The sequence below is a fragment of the Fukomys damarensis genome, unplaced genomic scaffold (assembly GCF_012274545.1).
Source record: "Fukomys damarensis isolate Sample0158 unplaced genomic scaffold, DMR_v1.0_HiC HiC_scaffold_4, whole genome shotgun sequence".
NCBI classification, from domain to species: Eukaryota; Metazoa; Chordata; class Mammalia; order Rodentia; family Bathyergidae; genus Fukomys; species Fukomys damarensis.
Genome location: NW_022900916.1, coordinates 37884675 through 37901487, shown reverse-complemented (window position 1 = coordinate 37901487; position 16813 = coordinate 37884675). Strand labels below are relative to the sequence as shown.

Here is a 16813-nt window from a genome sequence, read left to right as displayed (position 1 = left end):
ATTCCTTTAACTTTCACACCCTACTGTAAATGGTACTACTATCTCATAGGTGAGGTACAGAGAGGCCAGTTAGTCCAAGGCTGCACAGCCGTGAGAGGCATGGCTGGGCTTTGAACCCTGGAAGCCCACCTCCAGCCACCACATGTGCTGCTCCCAGGGACATTTCCTAAGCCCAAGGCTCACCTTGAGCTGCCTCTCTCCTTGCCTGGTGCAGAATGAGGTGCAGAACATCAAGTTCAACAGCTCGGGCCAATGCGAAGCGCCCTTGGTGCGGACCGACAACCCCAAGAGCTGGTATGAGGACGTGGAGGGCTGTGGGATCCAGTGCCAGAACCCGCTGTTCACGGAGTCAGAGCACCAGGACATGCACAGCTACATCGCCACCTTCGGCGCCGTCACGGGCCTCTGCACACTCTTCACCCTGGTCAGTGGCGGGGAGGGCGGACTGCCTGAATAAGTCTGGGCACTGTATGGGGCAGACTTGGTGGGGCCAGGGAAGGCCCCGGGGTTCAGGTAAAGGTGGTGGTGGAGGATGTCGGAGCCCAGTGACCCTTACCTTGCACAGCTGCTCTCTCTCTCTCCTAGGCCACCTTTGTGGCTGACTGGCGGAACTCCAATCGCTACCCTGCCGTCATTCTCTTCTACGTCAATGCATGTTTCTTCGTGGGCAGCATTGGCTGGCTGGCTCAGTTCATGGACGGTGCCCGCCGGGAGATTGTGTGCCGAGCTGATGGCACCATGAGGCTTGGGGAGCCCACGTAAGTATCTTGGAGACCCGGAAGAAGGGGAGGAGAACTGCAGTGTGCATTTGCCACGAAAGGGGCATGGGATTCGAAGTGTGGCTTCAGGGTAGGATTCGGCTCTGTCTTGTTATGCCCAAGGCCTCTAAGACCTTGGTTTAAGCTCCGGAATCTTCAGCATCTGTCAAATGGCCTTCTCCCAGAGCTACTTCCAGTGTGACCTGGCCACTGTGTCCAAGCCCAGACTCCCAGAAACTCTCCAGACCTTAGCAGCTCAGGGTCTGGGGACAAGGTGGAGACCTGAGTGAGGGAGCGCAGAGTGACCTCAAATGGCCCTACATGTCCACACAGCTCCAATGAGACCCTGTCCTGTGTCATCATCTTTGTCATCGTGTACTATGCCCTGATGGCTGGCGTAGTCTGGTTCGTGGTCCTCACCTATGCCTGGCATACCTCCTTCAAAGCGCTGGGCACCACCTACCAGCCTCTCTCAGGCAAGACCTCCTACTTTCACCTGCTCACGTGGTCGCTCCCTTTCGTCCTCACTGTGGCAATCCTTGCCGTGGCCCAGGTATGGTGAATGGTTAGGAGGCTGGGGACCTGAGTGGAGTGGGCATGGAGGGGAGCGACTGACCATCCCTCCTATGCTTTCTTGCCTCAGGTGGATGGGGACTCTGTGAGTGGCATCTGTTTTGTGGGCTACAAGAACTACCGATACCGTGCTGGCTTTGTACTGGCTCCGATTGGCCTGGTGCTTATTGTGGGGGGCTACTTTCTCATCCGAGGTGAGTGAGAGCCAGGCCAGAGCTATGAGGAAGTAGGAGTGAAAGCGATCAGCTCTGTTGCCTGCACACTCAGACCACAGCCAGCTCTTTTGATGCAGAGTAGAACAAATGACCCTCCGGGCTAGTGGTGGTGTACCCATGGCACGTGTGCCACGGCCATCGTTTTTACTGAAAACTCTAAAAGGTTCACCGTCACTGCTCTAGGTAGATAAAGGAGCAGGAGCTCTTGCTATGGGGTAGTACATTTATTGGCAAGAAAAGCGGACCCCTTGTTCCAGAGCCTTGGGTTGGGTTCCATCCCCTCTGGGCAGGGTACACTTGGGTGATAGACATCTGGCTAACCTACCCTGACCACATGGACCAACTTGGTCCAGCTTTTGGAGCTTGCTTTCCATCTCCTTTGTACCCACAACACACACACAGTTTTTGTAACATGCGCAGAGGTACTGGTCCCTAACTTCTTCCTCTCGATCTGCTATCTCACGGTAAGCCTTAGTATCTACTCATTTTCTTTGGCTTTTCTTTTGTTGGTTTCAGTTTCCTCCTGCTGGACTTTCTGCTGTTCAGCCTTCTTTCCTCCCATTCTGGCAGACTGTCTGGACCTCTGGCTATGTTTTACACCTGTGCTGTCCTGTAGAGTAGCCACTGCCCACATGCATTGAAACTAGTCCAGATTGAGATGTGTCATACGTGTTACACACTGCCTTTCAAAGGCTTAGCACCAAAATAATAACGGTAATGTAAAATATCTCATTAATGAGATATTTCTCATTGTTACATGGATTATGTGTTGGGATAATTATATTTAGGGTATATTAGGTTTGTTTTGTTTTTTTTAATACTGGAAATCACTTTTTATTAATTACAAATAATTTTTTCTGAAGTTCTGTTTTACTTTACCCACAAAGAGAGCTGGCCCATGGGCCAAAATCATCCTGAATTCCAAAACTAGTTAGGAATTACTGTACTGAGTAATTAATATTGTTTAACATTTATGAGCAATCACAAATCTTGTATTACCTGTTACCATTGTACTCTTTAAGAATTCTCATTGGGGTGACCTTTAGTAACAAATGGTAACTACAATGTGCAATTCCTCCTTTGCCTTTTCAAGTCTTTTTCTAACCTCTTACATTTCTATGTATTTGCAGCAAGTACAGAGGCATGACAGCTTCACCAGCTGCTGCTATCTTTGTATCCCCTTAGTGCGATTTTTTTTTCAACTTTAATTGTTTATTGGTACGTTTTAGGGATACAGTACAGTTACATTCATTGTTGGGATCTTGTGCCTCTACGTGACAGGTCTTCGTTAGGTTTATAAAACATATTGAAATTAGTTTCACTTGCTCTTTTTTAAAATGTGTCTACTAGAATATTAGAGGTTACGTTTTTATAGTTTTGTTAGACAGTGCTGTTCTTGAGTCTATGTTTTATGCTTTTTCTGTCAGAACAGCATTGATTTGGCTGCCTTTCTTAGGGACAGCTGAGCCAGGACTGAGGCTTCCTCTGTCTCCTCCACTGTGTGTGTGGCTCTGCCCCAGTGATCCCAGTCCAAGGCAGATGTGGCGCCAACCACACTCCCATTCTGTGGTGTCTCTAGTTCCCCAAGGTCTAAGTCAGCCCAGGTTGATTAAACCTAGGACTGCAGGACCGTGGGACCCTCCCCTCCCACACACATCCCCCAAGAAGTGCGGCCTGCCTTGCCAGTGTCTCAGGTTCTCCTTGTGTTCAGGAGTCATGACTCTCTTCTCCATCAAGAGCAACCACCCGGGGCTGCTGAGCGAGAAGGCGGCCAGCAAAATCAATGAGACCATGCTGCGCCTGGGTGAGTGGCTCCCAGGGGACTTAGGCCTGAGGTCCTGACCAGGCTGGGGCTCTGGGACCTCCATAAGTCGTTGGGATGTGGTAGCATGGGACAGGAGTGGGTTCTGCGTGTCAATGGTGGTGGTAGCAGCTCAAAAGAAGGGGCTTTCTCAGATGAAGAATCCAAGTTTATGCAAGGTAGCACTGCTTCCCCAGGCCCCTTCCCTCACGGGGGCCTCCCAGCACCTGCTTCAGTGCTCTCTGGCTTTGTTTTGGAGGATGCAGTTGTTGATCTGAGCTCTAGTGTGACTTGGCTGTCTTCAGATACCCCTTCCCCCTACTACATAATGTCCGTACTCAGCAACGGCCTGACTGTCCCTGTCTTCTACAGGCATTTTTGGCTTCTTGGCCTTTGGCTTTGTGCTGATCACCTTCAGCTGCCATTTTTATGACTTCTTCAACCAGGCTGAGTGGGAGCGCAGTTTCCGGGACTACGTACTGTGAGTGAAGGGCCTGGGCTTGGGGGCAGCAGTGGTGGGAGCTGAAGCCCTAGCTGGAGGGACTGCAGCCCCTCTCTTGTGCACCAGGGGTCTGTCACACCCCTGCTCAGATGATACTGATAACATCCGGGTACCCATGATAATCAGCTGTTCTGTGCTTGGCCAAACATGCAAACAGCCTTCACATCCCTCCTTTTCTCTGCCCTTCACCCACGCCCCATTGGCTGTCTGGCTGACACCTTTGCACCTGTTAAGCCATTTCAAGCTCTGGCTCCTTTGGACAGCCCCAGGTTGGCCACAGAAGTTGCACTGTCTTAATTCTGCGTATCTTCTATAGAGCTCTCTGTAGATCCTGCACCTCTGCATGAGGTTGACAGGCTGTTCATGTTTGCTAATTTTCCTTGTGCTTTTTTATGTTCCAATGAGGATGAATTAGAGAGTGGAGAATCTCCATTGCCAAAAGAGATGCAGCGTCCACTCTTTCAGGGACAACAGTTAAAATACACAAGAAAGTAGATACTGCCCGAACTGCTTCAAGCTCATTTTTTGTTTGTTTATTTTTGTGGGGTTTTTTTCCCCCTTTTCAGTACTGGGGATTGGACCCACTGCCTTCACACCGAAGTACATCCACAGTCCTTTTTAAATTTGTATCTTGAGACTGGGTCTTGCTAAATCACTGAGGTGCCCAGGGCTCTAACTTATGATCCTCTTGCCTTAGCCTCCTAGAGTACTGGGATTACAGGCCTGTACCACCAGGCCCAACTTGCTTCAAGCTCCTTCTTGAAGGTACCAGCTTTCAGTCTGGGTAGCTTTAACCCACAGTGATACCTGGGTCCCTGCCCCAGAAGTTTGATGGCATTTTCTGGGATGGATCCCAGATAGCTGTAGCTTGTAAGAGTGCTCCAGGTGATGACAGAGAGCACCTTGAGGGCCTGGGGATGTAGCTGAGTGGTAGATGACTTGCTTAGCATGCATGAGGCCCTGCTCCCATCCCAGGACCAAAGCAAAGAGCCAGTACAAAGGGGCTCAGCTCTTTCTAGTCTTTGGGTTGATAGTCTGAGTACCTAACTGTTGGATGCAAAGGCTTTACCTGTTGATCCTCCCGCACCATAGATGCCAGGCCAACGTGACCATTGGGCTGCCCACCAAGAAGCCCATCCCTGACTGTGAGATCAAGAATCGCCCAAGCCTCCTGGTGGAGAAGATCAACCTGTTTGCCATGTTTGGAACTGGCATTGCCATGAGCACCTGGGTTTGGACTAAAGCCACTCTGCTCATCTGGAGGCGTACCTGGTGCAGGTAGAGTCAGTAGCCAGCTCATCCTGTTGTTCCAATCTTACTCTCAGCCTCAGGTCCCCACCTTTAGCTTTTGAATCCTATTCCTGCACATAGCCTCTGGCTGCAATGTCTTTGGCCTTCTCCTTGGCTCACCACTGCCCCCTGGTGACACCTCCTATCCCTGGAAGGCATGGGCCTGGGCCCAGTGCTACATCAGAGGCATCTTCTGTAAAGGTGATTTGAGGGCAGGGCGCATAAGAGGCCCGTATCCCAGGCTCACTTTGTCACAGAACTGGCTGGTACTCCTCAGAGTCCTCGAGGCACCTGAGGCATTGTGTTGCCTTCTTCCCTGGAGGAAATGGAATTGCTGCTCTTCCACTTCCTGTCCTTACCCTTTCTGCTCTTAGGCTGACTGGGCAGAGTGATGATGAGCCCAAAAGGATCAAGAAGAGCAAGATGATTGCCAAAGCCTTCTCCAAGCGGCGTGAGCTACTGCAGAACCCAGGCCAGGAGCTCTCCTTCAGCATGCACACAGTGTCCCACGACGGGCCTGTGGGTGAGCCTCAGCCCTGCCCGCTCTCCCAGCTGCCTGACTCTTGCAGCGCCGAGCCCTGTGCCTTCCAGGACACGTGATTGTTTGGCAGATTCCACCTCTTCCTCATAGTCTCATTCTTCTCCGGCCCCTGATCTGCTCGCTGGGGGCCCCTGCCCACGGGCCTGCTTGCCAGTGCTCAGTTCTGGGAAGCTCCTCCCTCTCCCTTCCTCTGCCTGCTCCAATTTCTCTCCTTGGGTCAGAGCAAGTCAGGGTTCCAAGTCTGCACTTCTGAGCTCTAGTTAGGCTCTTCAGGGATCTGAGGCTGCTCCTCTAAGATTCTGAATGGTAGAGATCATGGTGCTTACAGAGGGAGCTTTCTCTGCTAGGAGGCACAGGAGGGACCGGCTGGGGGAAGATGATGCTGCTGCTTAAGGTAGGAGTCACCAAGAGAAACTAAGAACTCATCCCTCTTTCTTTCCTTCTGTCCCCCAAGCGGGTTTGGCTTTTGACCTCAATGAGCCCTCTGCCGATGTCTCCTCTGCCTGGGCCCAGCATGTCACCAAGATGGTGGCTCGGAGGGGAGCCATATTGCCCCAGGATGTGTCCGTCACCCCAGTGGCAACTCCAGGTATGAGGGTTCTGTAGGAAGCTGGGGGGTATGTAGAGACTAGGGCTCCTGGGGCTGAAGTACTTATTAGGGGCTACCAGAGGGAGAGAAAGAAGGAAAGCCCTAGAGCAGTGGTGGTAAAACTGTATGTTGCAGCAAGTGGTTTGTTATCTTTGAGAGCTCTCAAAGGTTCCCCATCACTGCCCTAGTGGATCTGAAGTGAAGGGCTAAGGAGTTAGAGTGGTGGGTCCCAAACTCAAGCATAGGGCCTCTGAGGAAGGAAGCACGGTGGGGACAGACCCAGGGGCCAGGCTGTGTTCTCTCTCCTATCAGTGCCACCAGAAGAACAAGCCAACCTGTGGCTGGTTGAGGCAGAGATCTCCCCAGAGCTAGAGAAGCGCCTGGGCCGGAAGAAGAAGAGGAGGAAGAGGAAAAAGGAAGTGTGCCCCCTGGGGGCGGCCCCTGATCTTCACCATGCCGCCCCTGCCCCTGCTCCTGCCTCTGCCACCAGTGCCATTCCTCGGCTGCCTCAGCTGCCCCGGCAGAAGTGCCTAGTGGCTGCGGGTGCCTGGGGAGCTGGAGAATCCTGCTGCCAGGGTGCCTGGACCCTGGTCTCTAACCCCTTCTGCCCAGAGCCCAGCCCCCATCAGGATCCATTTCTCTCCAGCACCCAAGCCCCCATGGCCTGGGCTCATGGCCGCCGCCAAGGACTGGGGCCCATTCACTCTCGCACCAACCTGATGGAAGCGGAGCTTATGGACGCAGACTCAGACTTCTGAGCCTGCAGAGAAAGGACCTGGGATAGGAAAGAGGAACAAATACCACCAAGACTCTTCTCTGAGTGCATCTGTGGGAGCTTGTCTTCCGCAGAACCCGTGGGCCCTCCCCTGAGAGTTCTATGTGTCCGGCTCAAAGCAATGGGACTGTGCGAAAGAGCTGAACATCTCCATGGGTGACTTCACCCAGGGGTAGGGCCCTAGAGCTCAGGGTCCTCATTTCTGCCTTAACGGCTGGAGTCTGGCTGGCAACACTGATCTCCAGCAGAGCTTAGGGTGGGGCAGTAATGGGAGAGTCTGGGGTGACCGTACCCAGAGTGGGCTATGGTAGCTAGGGAGACAGCCAGAAGAGGGATACTTGCCCTTTTCTGTGCCTATGGGTACACTTTCCTGGTACTGTCAGACCAAAAGCGTTTATTGTGTACTTTGTCTAAAGTGGGGTAAGGGCTCCCTTCTCTCTCTTCCAGATGGTTGTGGGGCCCAAAATGCCTACTGCTATAGGGCTATAATCTGTCTGAACAGGAAGCTCTACCCAAACCTGTCTTCTATTCTCCAGCACCCTCCGTTCCCTTTCCTATCTCACTGCCACCAAGCCAACCTCTTGCTGCTTCCTGTTTGTTGATTAGGCCCCAAATTACAGTATACACACACACACACACACACACACACACACACGCACGCTGAGCTCCATCTTCAGGTGAGAGATTGGCTCAGCTCTAGAGCCTTGACCTGCAAAGGGCTAGAAGCAGTGTGACAGGCGCATCCAGGCCCTTGAGAGACGTGCCATCTCTGGACCCTCTGACTAGAGGGACTACCCTAGGAAGCTGTTGTAGCTGCAGCCAGGAAGTAAAGCTTCTCAACTTTCATGACAGCAGAAGAGGAGATTCACCCTCATGACCTCCAGCCATGTCCCTCGCACCCCATATTCAAGAACCAGACATCAGGAAGTCTTAGAAGCTGGTTGGGTTCCACATCAGGGATAGGGATAGGAAGAAGAAATATAAACACTAAATAAAAGGTTTTTGTATAAATTGGGGTGTGTTTCTTTTCCTTAACCCAAACTGTTTATCTGGTATCTTGTTTTCCACATCCTTTGGAGACATTCTTTTGTTTGTTTTTGGTTTTTTGAGACAGGGTCTCACTATGTAGTTGAGACTGACCTAGAACTCACTATGTAGCTCAGGCTGGTCTCGAACTCACAGTGATCCTCCTGCCTCAGCCTCCCTAGTGCTGGGATTACAGGCATGAGCCACCACGCCCTGCTGGAGCTATTCTTAAAGACTAAACTTGGTGCTAATGAGGCCAGGCTGAAGTCAACTGAATGTGCTGTTGGTTCTGTGTGGACAAAAGCTGCTCCACACAGCACTGCACAGCCTGCAGTTTGCCCCTGGAGTGAGTGTCTCCCTGACGCTCCCTGGAAGTGAGCTTGGTTCCTTGTGCTGGCCCAGCCCCAACCTCAGGGAGCCTCACGCCCTCTATTGTTTTCATCCCCTAGCCTGTTTGTGGAACAAGGTTCAGGGGCCCAAACTGGGAGGGCAAGGCGCAGAACCACCACGCAGACTCCGGGGAGGTTTCTGGAAGGCTTCTGCTTTGTTCAGGAAATGCACAGGCTTATATAGGGTAAGGCGGGGGTGGAGTCGGGATATTTGGCGCATCGTTATTGGCCACATGTTAGTCTTTGGATTGCATGCTTTAGGGGCTGAGACGAATGGAGTCAGGACTTCAGAGGTGTTTGAGAGGAACAGTTCATCCGTCTAAGGTCAGATCTCTACACACCTGAGGGGGCGGATTATTCCAGCCCTAATAGGCCTCGGAGTTTTCTCACAAAAGATGGGTGTTGCACTCCCGACTCACCCAGACGTTAATCTGATCCTCACTCTATCAGGGATGCCAGTCGGGCTGAGAGCTTTCTGACCCACAGGGTCCTCCCCTGGCCAGTTGGGAATTCAAAACCCGGAGCCTGCTAGTCTCACTTCCTCCAACTGTATCAATGGGAGACTGGGAATAGGGTTATAGGAGCTCGGTGTTCTGTGGCAAGGTCTGTGGGGAAAAGTGGGTAGGAAGGACCAACAGACTTGCAGGCCATTTTGGAGTATTGGCCAGTCTTGTTTGGAGAGGACTCCTTTGTATTGCTGCTTGTGTTACAGGTATGCACTGACCAGAGACCTAAGACTGTGCTGATTCTATGCTGGGCGTTTTACACATACATTGTACTAATGACAGCTAACTGAATGTGGGTTAGGCACTCTCCTGAGCACTTCACAGGCATTAGCTACCATCTCTCACAGCAAACCTGAGGCTCTAACAACCATCAAGACGCTGAGGCAATCCCAGTACTCAGCTGGCTGAGGCAGGGGAATAGCTGGGAGTTCAAGGCCAACCTGGGCTACATAGTTCAAGGCCAGCCTGAACTACATAATGAGACCCTTTCTCAACCTCTTCCCCCACAAGAGACAGAGAGGTTCAATGGTTTGCGTAGGCAGTAATGCTGTGATTCAGTCAGAGCCCTTGGCTCCCTGGCCTTGGCCACTGACAATGATCCAATCCGAGGTGCTGGCTTTAGGTGGAACAAGCTCAGCAAAGCAGAATGCCTTGCACACATCCCTGAAGCTAGTAACTGACAGACACTGGGCCCAGGATCTTCCTGACTGAAGAGAAGGCTCTCTCCGGTCTCATTTCTGACCTTCAAAAGTTCCCTTCCTACGCAGATTTCGTACTTTGTGTTCCCTCTTGCTACGGGTATCCCCTTGTGCTTGCTTGTTCTGTTCACTATTAGAATTATTTTTATCTTCAGCCGGGCGTGGTGGTGCATGCCTGTAATCCCAGCACTTGGGAGGCCGAGGCAGGAGGATCACTGTGAGTTCGAGACCAGTCTGGGCTACATAGTGAGTTCCAGGTCAGTCTCAACTACATACTGAGACCCTGTCTCAAAAAACCACCCCCCCAAAACAATTTTTATCAAAAGCATGATAGCTATTTCTTAGCTTTTATCACAGCAGTAAAATAAAAACAAGTGTGCTTAAAGATCTTTTTGAAAAAAATCTTTTTGAAAATAAAGGAAAGTGGTACAATTTTCTTTTCATCTCTGAGGATATTCAACTACTAGTGTCTCCCTCCAGGGTCGCAAGGTTCTATCTGAGCCTTAAACAAGGAGACCTTTCTCAGAATGGTTGCCAGAGCAGATCGTGACCACCAGAGGGCAGCTGAGTCCGCCTTTCATGAATTCAGGCTGCGGCTGGATGGACCCCTGACACCTCCCCAAGACCAAGAAGTCTTGCAGGATTTTCAGGGGAGCCCCAGATCTGGGGATTGTGCAGCAATGGTCACTCTCTACCCAGAGCTTCTCTAGATCCCTGAAGAAATCCCTCAGGGCCAAGAGGAGCCGGGTTTGAGGCCTCCCTGTTGCCACTGGTCTGAGATTTTCCTCTCTGGCAGGCTCGTCCCTCAGGAACTCCTTTGGGTCCCCTTTCCACTTTCAGGAAGTCAGGCTGAAATGGCACTCGGAGGGCAGGCAGATCAAGGAAGAGTGGCACACAGAATTGAAGGTAAAGGCAGGTTTATTTGCCAGCGGGCCACCGGAAGTCACTAGAGTTTCAGCCCGGCTTCTCCCTTTGTTCTCATATTTATCAGTTCGTTAGCTAGGGTGGGGGAGCAAGCAGAATTTTTCTGAAGCAGAATTTAGCAAAGGCCAGGGAGGTGGAGGTAAGTATTGTTTTTACAATTTATCTTTAAAACATAAGGTGGTAGACAGCTGTGTTTTAGCACTTCATATTCCAGGCAGTGACCTTCATGGGTTTAGAGGAGGGTCAAGCCTTAGATGGTCAGCCTCTTTTCTGTCTTTTGTTTTCTCCATTTCAAGGTGCCCAGTGCCCCGGGTTCTGAGGCCAACCTCTGTTGGTCCGGGCTTCCTTAAAGCAGTCTGTGCACTGCCCAGCTCTTCGGCTACTTTTGTTATTAAGATAAGAAAATGGAAAGAAAAAAAAAATAGAGAAAAGCACAAAAATGACCACATGAACACCATATTTCCACCACTCAGAATTGACAACTCTTAAGAGTTATTTTATCTAATTTTCTTCCAGCCTATTTTTTAATGAATAAAGTGTAACAGATTTAGCTGAAATGCCTTTTAACCAACACCCCATTCTATACCCTCCCTCCCCCACATTCCCACTCCTCGAGAGAAAAGTAACTATTTTCTTTTCATCCATTTCTTATATGCACAAGCAGTCATAAATCCATAAACAATTTACGTACTTCTTTTGGTTGCTTATTTATTTACTTGAAGTAGTGTCTCATGCATGCGTGCTAGGCAAGTGCTCTATCACTCTTGTATCTCTGGCTTTTTTTATATTTTTACTTTGAGACAAGATCTCACTAATTTGCCCAGGCTGGCTTTGAACTCATAATCCTTTTGTCTCAGCCTCCTGAATAGTTACGGTTACAGGTGTGTAACTGTGTCCAACATAATGTTTTTATTTTCACCTAAATTATGCATGATATAAATTGAAACGTCAAATCGTTTAAAGTCCCCACCACCACCACACACACACACCTTGTGCTGTGGATCGAACTCAAAGCTTCACGCTAAGCACATGCTCTGCCACAGAATTATATCCCACTCCTGCTGTGTAAATCTTACTACTTAAAACAGCTGTCTTGAGGGGCGTGGTGGTACACACCTGTAATTCCAGCACTTGGGAGGTTGAGGCAGGAGGATCGCTGTGAGTTGGAGGGCAGGCTACATAGTGAGTTCAAGGCCAGCCTGAACTACACAGTGACACCCTGTCTCAGAAACAAAAACAAAATAAATAACATGGCTGTCTTCTTATCCCACCCACCTCACCTATTTCATCTTTTTGTTTGTTTGTTTTGTTTTGTTTTAGGGAATAGAATTTGGGTCCTTACGCTGTGAGGCAGGTAGCACCCCTGAGCTATATCCCCAGACCTATTTCATCATTTTCTATCCTGAGAGCCAACCGATTTATTTTAGATAATCCTTATGATACTTATTTCTGTCTGAATCACATGGTTACAATGGCACCTCTTGAGTGTCTGGTTTGGGCATTATCATTTGATTTCCTAATACAGAGAATAAGGATTTAGTTTTATTGTTTTTTTTTTTGTCTTTGCCATACTGGAAACTGAACCCAGAGCCTTTGCACTGAGCTACATTCCCCAGCCCTTTTACTTATTATTGTGGAATAAGGTCTCATTAAACCACTTAAATTTCCCAGGCTGTGCTGTGCTTGAACTCAGGATCCTCCTGCCTCAGCCTTCCAGAGTGCTGGGATTATAGGTACTTAGCCACCACACTAGGGAAGGGATACAGTTCCTGGGATGGGATAGTAGGAGCAGCTAAAGGAGGAGGTAGTCCTAGCAGTTTTGAAAGCTGGAAAGTCAGCAGACTTGCAAAAGCTGAAGTTTTAGCAAGCAGCAAGGAATGCTGTCATTGTAGCACCCCCAAAAGGCTCTGTATCGGTGGTAACAGGAACTTCAGAGGTGGATCCCAAAGCAGGACTGATCCCCCACCCACTGCCCGGTAGATGACTGCTCTTGGCCAACTTGGCTGATTGTCATTTTATTCTCTGGAGAAGGTAGAAGGTCTGTAGTATTTAGAGACATTGTCTTCTAACTGCCAGTACTGAAGTTCAATATCTTTTTGACTGTAGCTTTAAAAAAAAAGTCAATCTCTTGGCCCACTCCAGACATTTGAAGGATCTTGTCTTTGCCCCCAGAGTTTTGAAATTTTACAGCAATGTATATTAACACACATCTATTTTCATCCCTTGGACAGTCTACTTAATGGTTCCTTTCATTCTGGAAATTCTCATCTTCAGTTCTAGGAAATGTTTTTGTTTTTTTTTTTACTTTTCCTCCTACATTTTGTTATTTGCTTTTGACACTTGTGTTATGCAGATACTGGACTTTCTGGATTATTGTACTGCTAGTTTACTTTATTATTTTTTTCCTTGCTTTCAAATTAATGAATTCTCTTGCTTAGGATCAAACCCAGGGCCTTGTGCATATTAGGCAATTGCTACCATTGAGCTACACCTCTATTCCTAGGTTTGAAATTTAAAGAAAAAAATATTGAAAGCTTGAAAAATAATTCCTAAAAGACTGCCTTTTTCCAGCTGGGTGTCTATAGTCCCAGCAATTGATGAGGCTGAGGCAGGAGGACAGTGTTAAGGCTTGCATCTAGATGTTCCCCCAAAGCCTCATGAGGTTACAGGTGGGGCTTTCTGCAGGTGGCTGGATCTGGGGTGTGTGTTGCTGGGATCAAGGATGTGATGTTAGGATTGAATCATGGGTACAGTGATAGGGTTAAGGCTACCCTACCCTGGGTGTTAGTGCTACCCACCCTACGGGTGAATAGTCTGGCTAAGATACAAGGGACAGAAAGAGGGTGACTGTTGCTTGCTGCCTTCTGCCTGCCATGCACTCTTTCTCCCCTGCCATGCCCCGCTGCCATGCTACCTTTCCTTGGAGCCAGCTGATAATGGACTGAATCCTCTACAAATTGTGAGCTGAAATAAACCTTTCCTCCTTTAACTTGGGTATCAGGTATTTTGTCTGAGCAATGAGAAGAGTAACTAAGGCAGTAAGTTTGAGACCAGCCAGGGCAATGTAGTAACTTAGTGAGACTCTGTCTCAAAATAAAAAATCCAAAGGCCCAGGGTCAATTTCCAGTACTATATATATAAAAAAAAAGCCTTTTCCATAAATGTATACTCAATGTATTACATCATATTAAAATGTGCAATAGACCTAATTATAAAAACAATGAAACAAGCCACTGTTAAACAATCTGAGCAAAACCAAACACATCTTTCCTATTTTAAATTTTATTGAGGCTTTAAAAATTCTACTAGCATACTTTCATCTCAAAGTTATCCTGAAGGTTTACTCTTTGAAACAGTATGTTCTTTCACAAATACAATATTGTGAGTCTCCAAGAATATTGATAATTTTTTAAAACGTTTTTCCCCCCGGTGCTGGAAATCTAATCCTGGGCCTTCTGTATGCTAGGCAAGCACTATACCATTGAGCCATATCCCTGACCTGTCTCACTTTCTGAAAGCTCAGTTGTGTTTCCTCCAAGTTACTTTTTCTGCTGCCTATATTGGTCTCTGTCTTTCCTATTACAGATTTTCTTCCTATATCAGGTGGCTTTTGTAAGAGTGCTGGGCCCATTCCCTTGGGAGATCTCTCAATATTCGTATTTTTGTTTTTTCTTAGAATGGAGAAATACCTCAGAGTTCTTCAATATCCTGCATGGAAAATGTACTCTTATCTGCCACAGTTCTGGAAGCTGAATGAACCAGATAAAGGGAAAAGACATATAGTCTAAATTTTAGCAAAAGTCAATATACTTGTATTTGATCATGTTTCCAGTACAACTATACCTGCATCCCTCGACAACAAAGCAGAATAGGATGGAGCTAAAAACGGGGGAAGTGTATGACCTGACTGTTGGACCCAGGCAGTCCTGGTACCTGGGATGAATATCCATCTCTTTCCAATGTTCCTGATATTTTATAATGTTCCCACTTGAGAATTCATTCACCTTCAGTAATCAATTCTAGAGGCAGTGAAGGTAGGCAGCTGCTACCCATGAGGTCCTACCCATGCCAGGTGGCTGTACTGCAGCTCCCTTGTGAATTAAGGGGAAGAATGAAATCAGTTACAGAGCTGTTAATCTCTGCCCCAACAGCTGGAAGATGAAGCATTAGGCTGTTTCTTTATAACAGGAAGGAAATTCTGAAAGCCAGAAATGTGAAGAGAAAGCATAAGAAGCTGACATGTCTGGTGGACTTGTTGGCTTTGTGAAAATGATCAGATGCCTCCCAACACATAGTAAGGCAGATGTGCAGACAGGAAATGAAAGCTTCCATTCAAGGTAGGACAATTCCACCTCATAAACAGATTTCCACGATTATAGTAGCACAGGAAAGGAAATAAAGGCAGGTGATTCCTCCCTTTCTCCTCTTGCTAGTGGGGGAAAAAATACTCCAATAACTGGCTGTTCAACAGCCTATTTGAGTTGTCAGAGCTGTCACTTTGAAGAGCTATAAAGTATAAGGTCCCTTTGCCTCACTTCTAAGAATAAAGAGAAAAAAAACCTATGTTAAAATCTGTCAAAAGCCACCTGCATTTTAATGTATTCGTTTTTTTCCTTAATTATTTACATAAACTCTTAGGGGTGGGTATGGTGGCATATGTCTGTAATTCTAACTAGTTGGGAAACTGAGGCAGGAGGATAAGTTCGAGGCCAACTTGGGCAATTTAGTTAGCTCCTGTCTCAAAATAAAAAGGGCTAGGGATGTAGCTCACAACTCTTGAGTTCTGACCCTAGTAAAATAATGATAATAATAATAATAATAATAATAATAATAATAATACAAAACCCTTAAGAAAATGAAATTTCGCCTTTTATTATTTATTTATTTTCTTTCAATACTGGGAATGGAGCTAAGAGCCTTGCACTTGACAGGCAGGTACAATGCCAATGAGCTACATCCCCAGTCCTCTTGCCTTTTAGCTCCATTTAAAAAATCATGTGCATTTTAAAAAACTATGTATTTATTCTCCCGTATCATTAAAAAACGTTGTCAGAAAACAATTTTGTTTTGGGAAGTGGGTCTTGTTTTGTTCCCCGGGCTGGCCTCCAACTCCTTCACTCAAGTGATCTAACCGCCTCAGTTTCCCAAGTGTTGAGACTACTATAGGCACATGACAGCACTCCTGACTGGAAAACAATTTTTAAAGGTTGTTAACCATTGCTCTATTGTTTGACGTATTTCAGATAACATTTTGTTATTTAAAATAAAGCTACTGGGCCGGGGATTTAGCTCAGTGGTTCGGCCACCTGCCTCACAAAAGCGCAAGGACCCGAGTTCGATCTTCGGTACCAAAAATAAAATAAAATAAAGCTACCACACACACTACACATATATTTGAGCTTTGCACCTTCTAAAATAAGTATTAGGTACAAAGAAAGTAAAATCACTTAAAACATAGCGTTTAGGGAAATCACTATTTGGATTTTGGTTCACATTCCTCTGTTACATACAAATCTGAATTTCTGATTATTTCCCTAAGAGAATTACTAAAAGGTTTTGCCTCCTTTCAGGCAGTGTATTAACTTCTCTGCAGTGAAATTTTGACCTAGTGCACCCTTCTTTAGGGATTTTTAGCTTCTAAATTCAGAAGGTACGAGAAATCGCCATAGCAAGCAAGGTCCTACTTTATCCCTTTTAAAAACCAAGCCACTGAAGTTCGAAAGCGAGTTAAGGTTGCAGTTCAGGGAGAAAAGCCCAAGCCTTCCAACCTAGTGCAGCACTCTCCTCACGTGACGCACCGCTGTTCCTTTAAAGGCTGCCCGCCCACGTGATCCCAGAAGTGCTCACAGAGGAAATGCACGCTGTCGAGAGAGTCATTTCTCCACTTTCTCTGAGGTTTCTGGTGTTTCCTACCCAGAAGCCGCAACTCCTTTGGGAATTGTCTTTCTCATCCTCTCCGCCCATCACCCACCCTCATTCCTTTCTGTTAGTTTCGGACCCTAGAATTCCCTCTCCGCGACAGAACTCCACTTTCCGGAGGAAGGCCAAGGGACTACAGTTCCCAGAAGCCCCTTGCGGTCCGCCCCCGCGCGCAGTGCAAGTCGGGGCCTGAGGTCCCACGGGCTTCGCGCTCCTTGCCGCCTAGAGCAAGCTCACTACAAGTTCCGTGGCGCCTCGTGCGGGCGGGACCGGGGTTGGGCGGGGCTGGGGGGGACAGGGGCCGGGC

The 16813-nt window shown here is 48.0% G+C and overlaps 1 protein-coding gene across 2 annotated transcripts in view; it reads left to right on the top strand.

Moving 5' to 3' along the window:
- Smo (smoothened, frizzled class receptor) overlaps positions 1-8030 on the top strand; it is a 14492-nt gene extending 6462 nt beyond the window's left edge. For both annotated transcript variants that reach the window (XM_010633475.2, XM_033757815.1), the window contains exons 3-12: positions 215-424; positions 586-758; positions 1092-1311; positions 1402-1525; positions 3258-3350; positions 3720-3828; positions 4942-5127; positions 5514-5662; positions 6135-6269; positions 6582-8030. In XM_010633475.2, coding sequence (XP_010631777.2) covers positions 215-424; positions 586-758; positions 1092-1311; positions 1402-1525; positions 3258-3350; positions 3720-3828; positions 4942-5127; positions 5514-5662; positions 6135-6269; positions 6582-7027 — 1845 coding nt within the window. In that variant the 3' untranslated portion in view covers positions 7028-8030. The remainder of the gene's footprint in view (positions 1-214; positions 425-585; positions 759-1091; positions 1312-1401; positions 1526-3257; positions 3351-3719; positions 3829-4941; positions 5128-5513; positions 5663-6134; positions 6270-6581) is intronic.
- The last annotated feature ends 8783 nt before the right edge of the window (positions 8031-16813 follow it).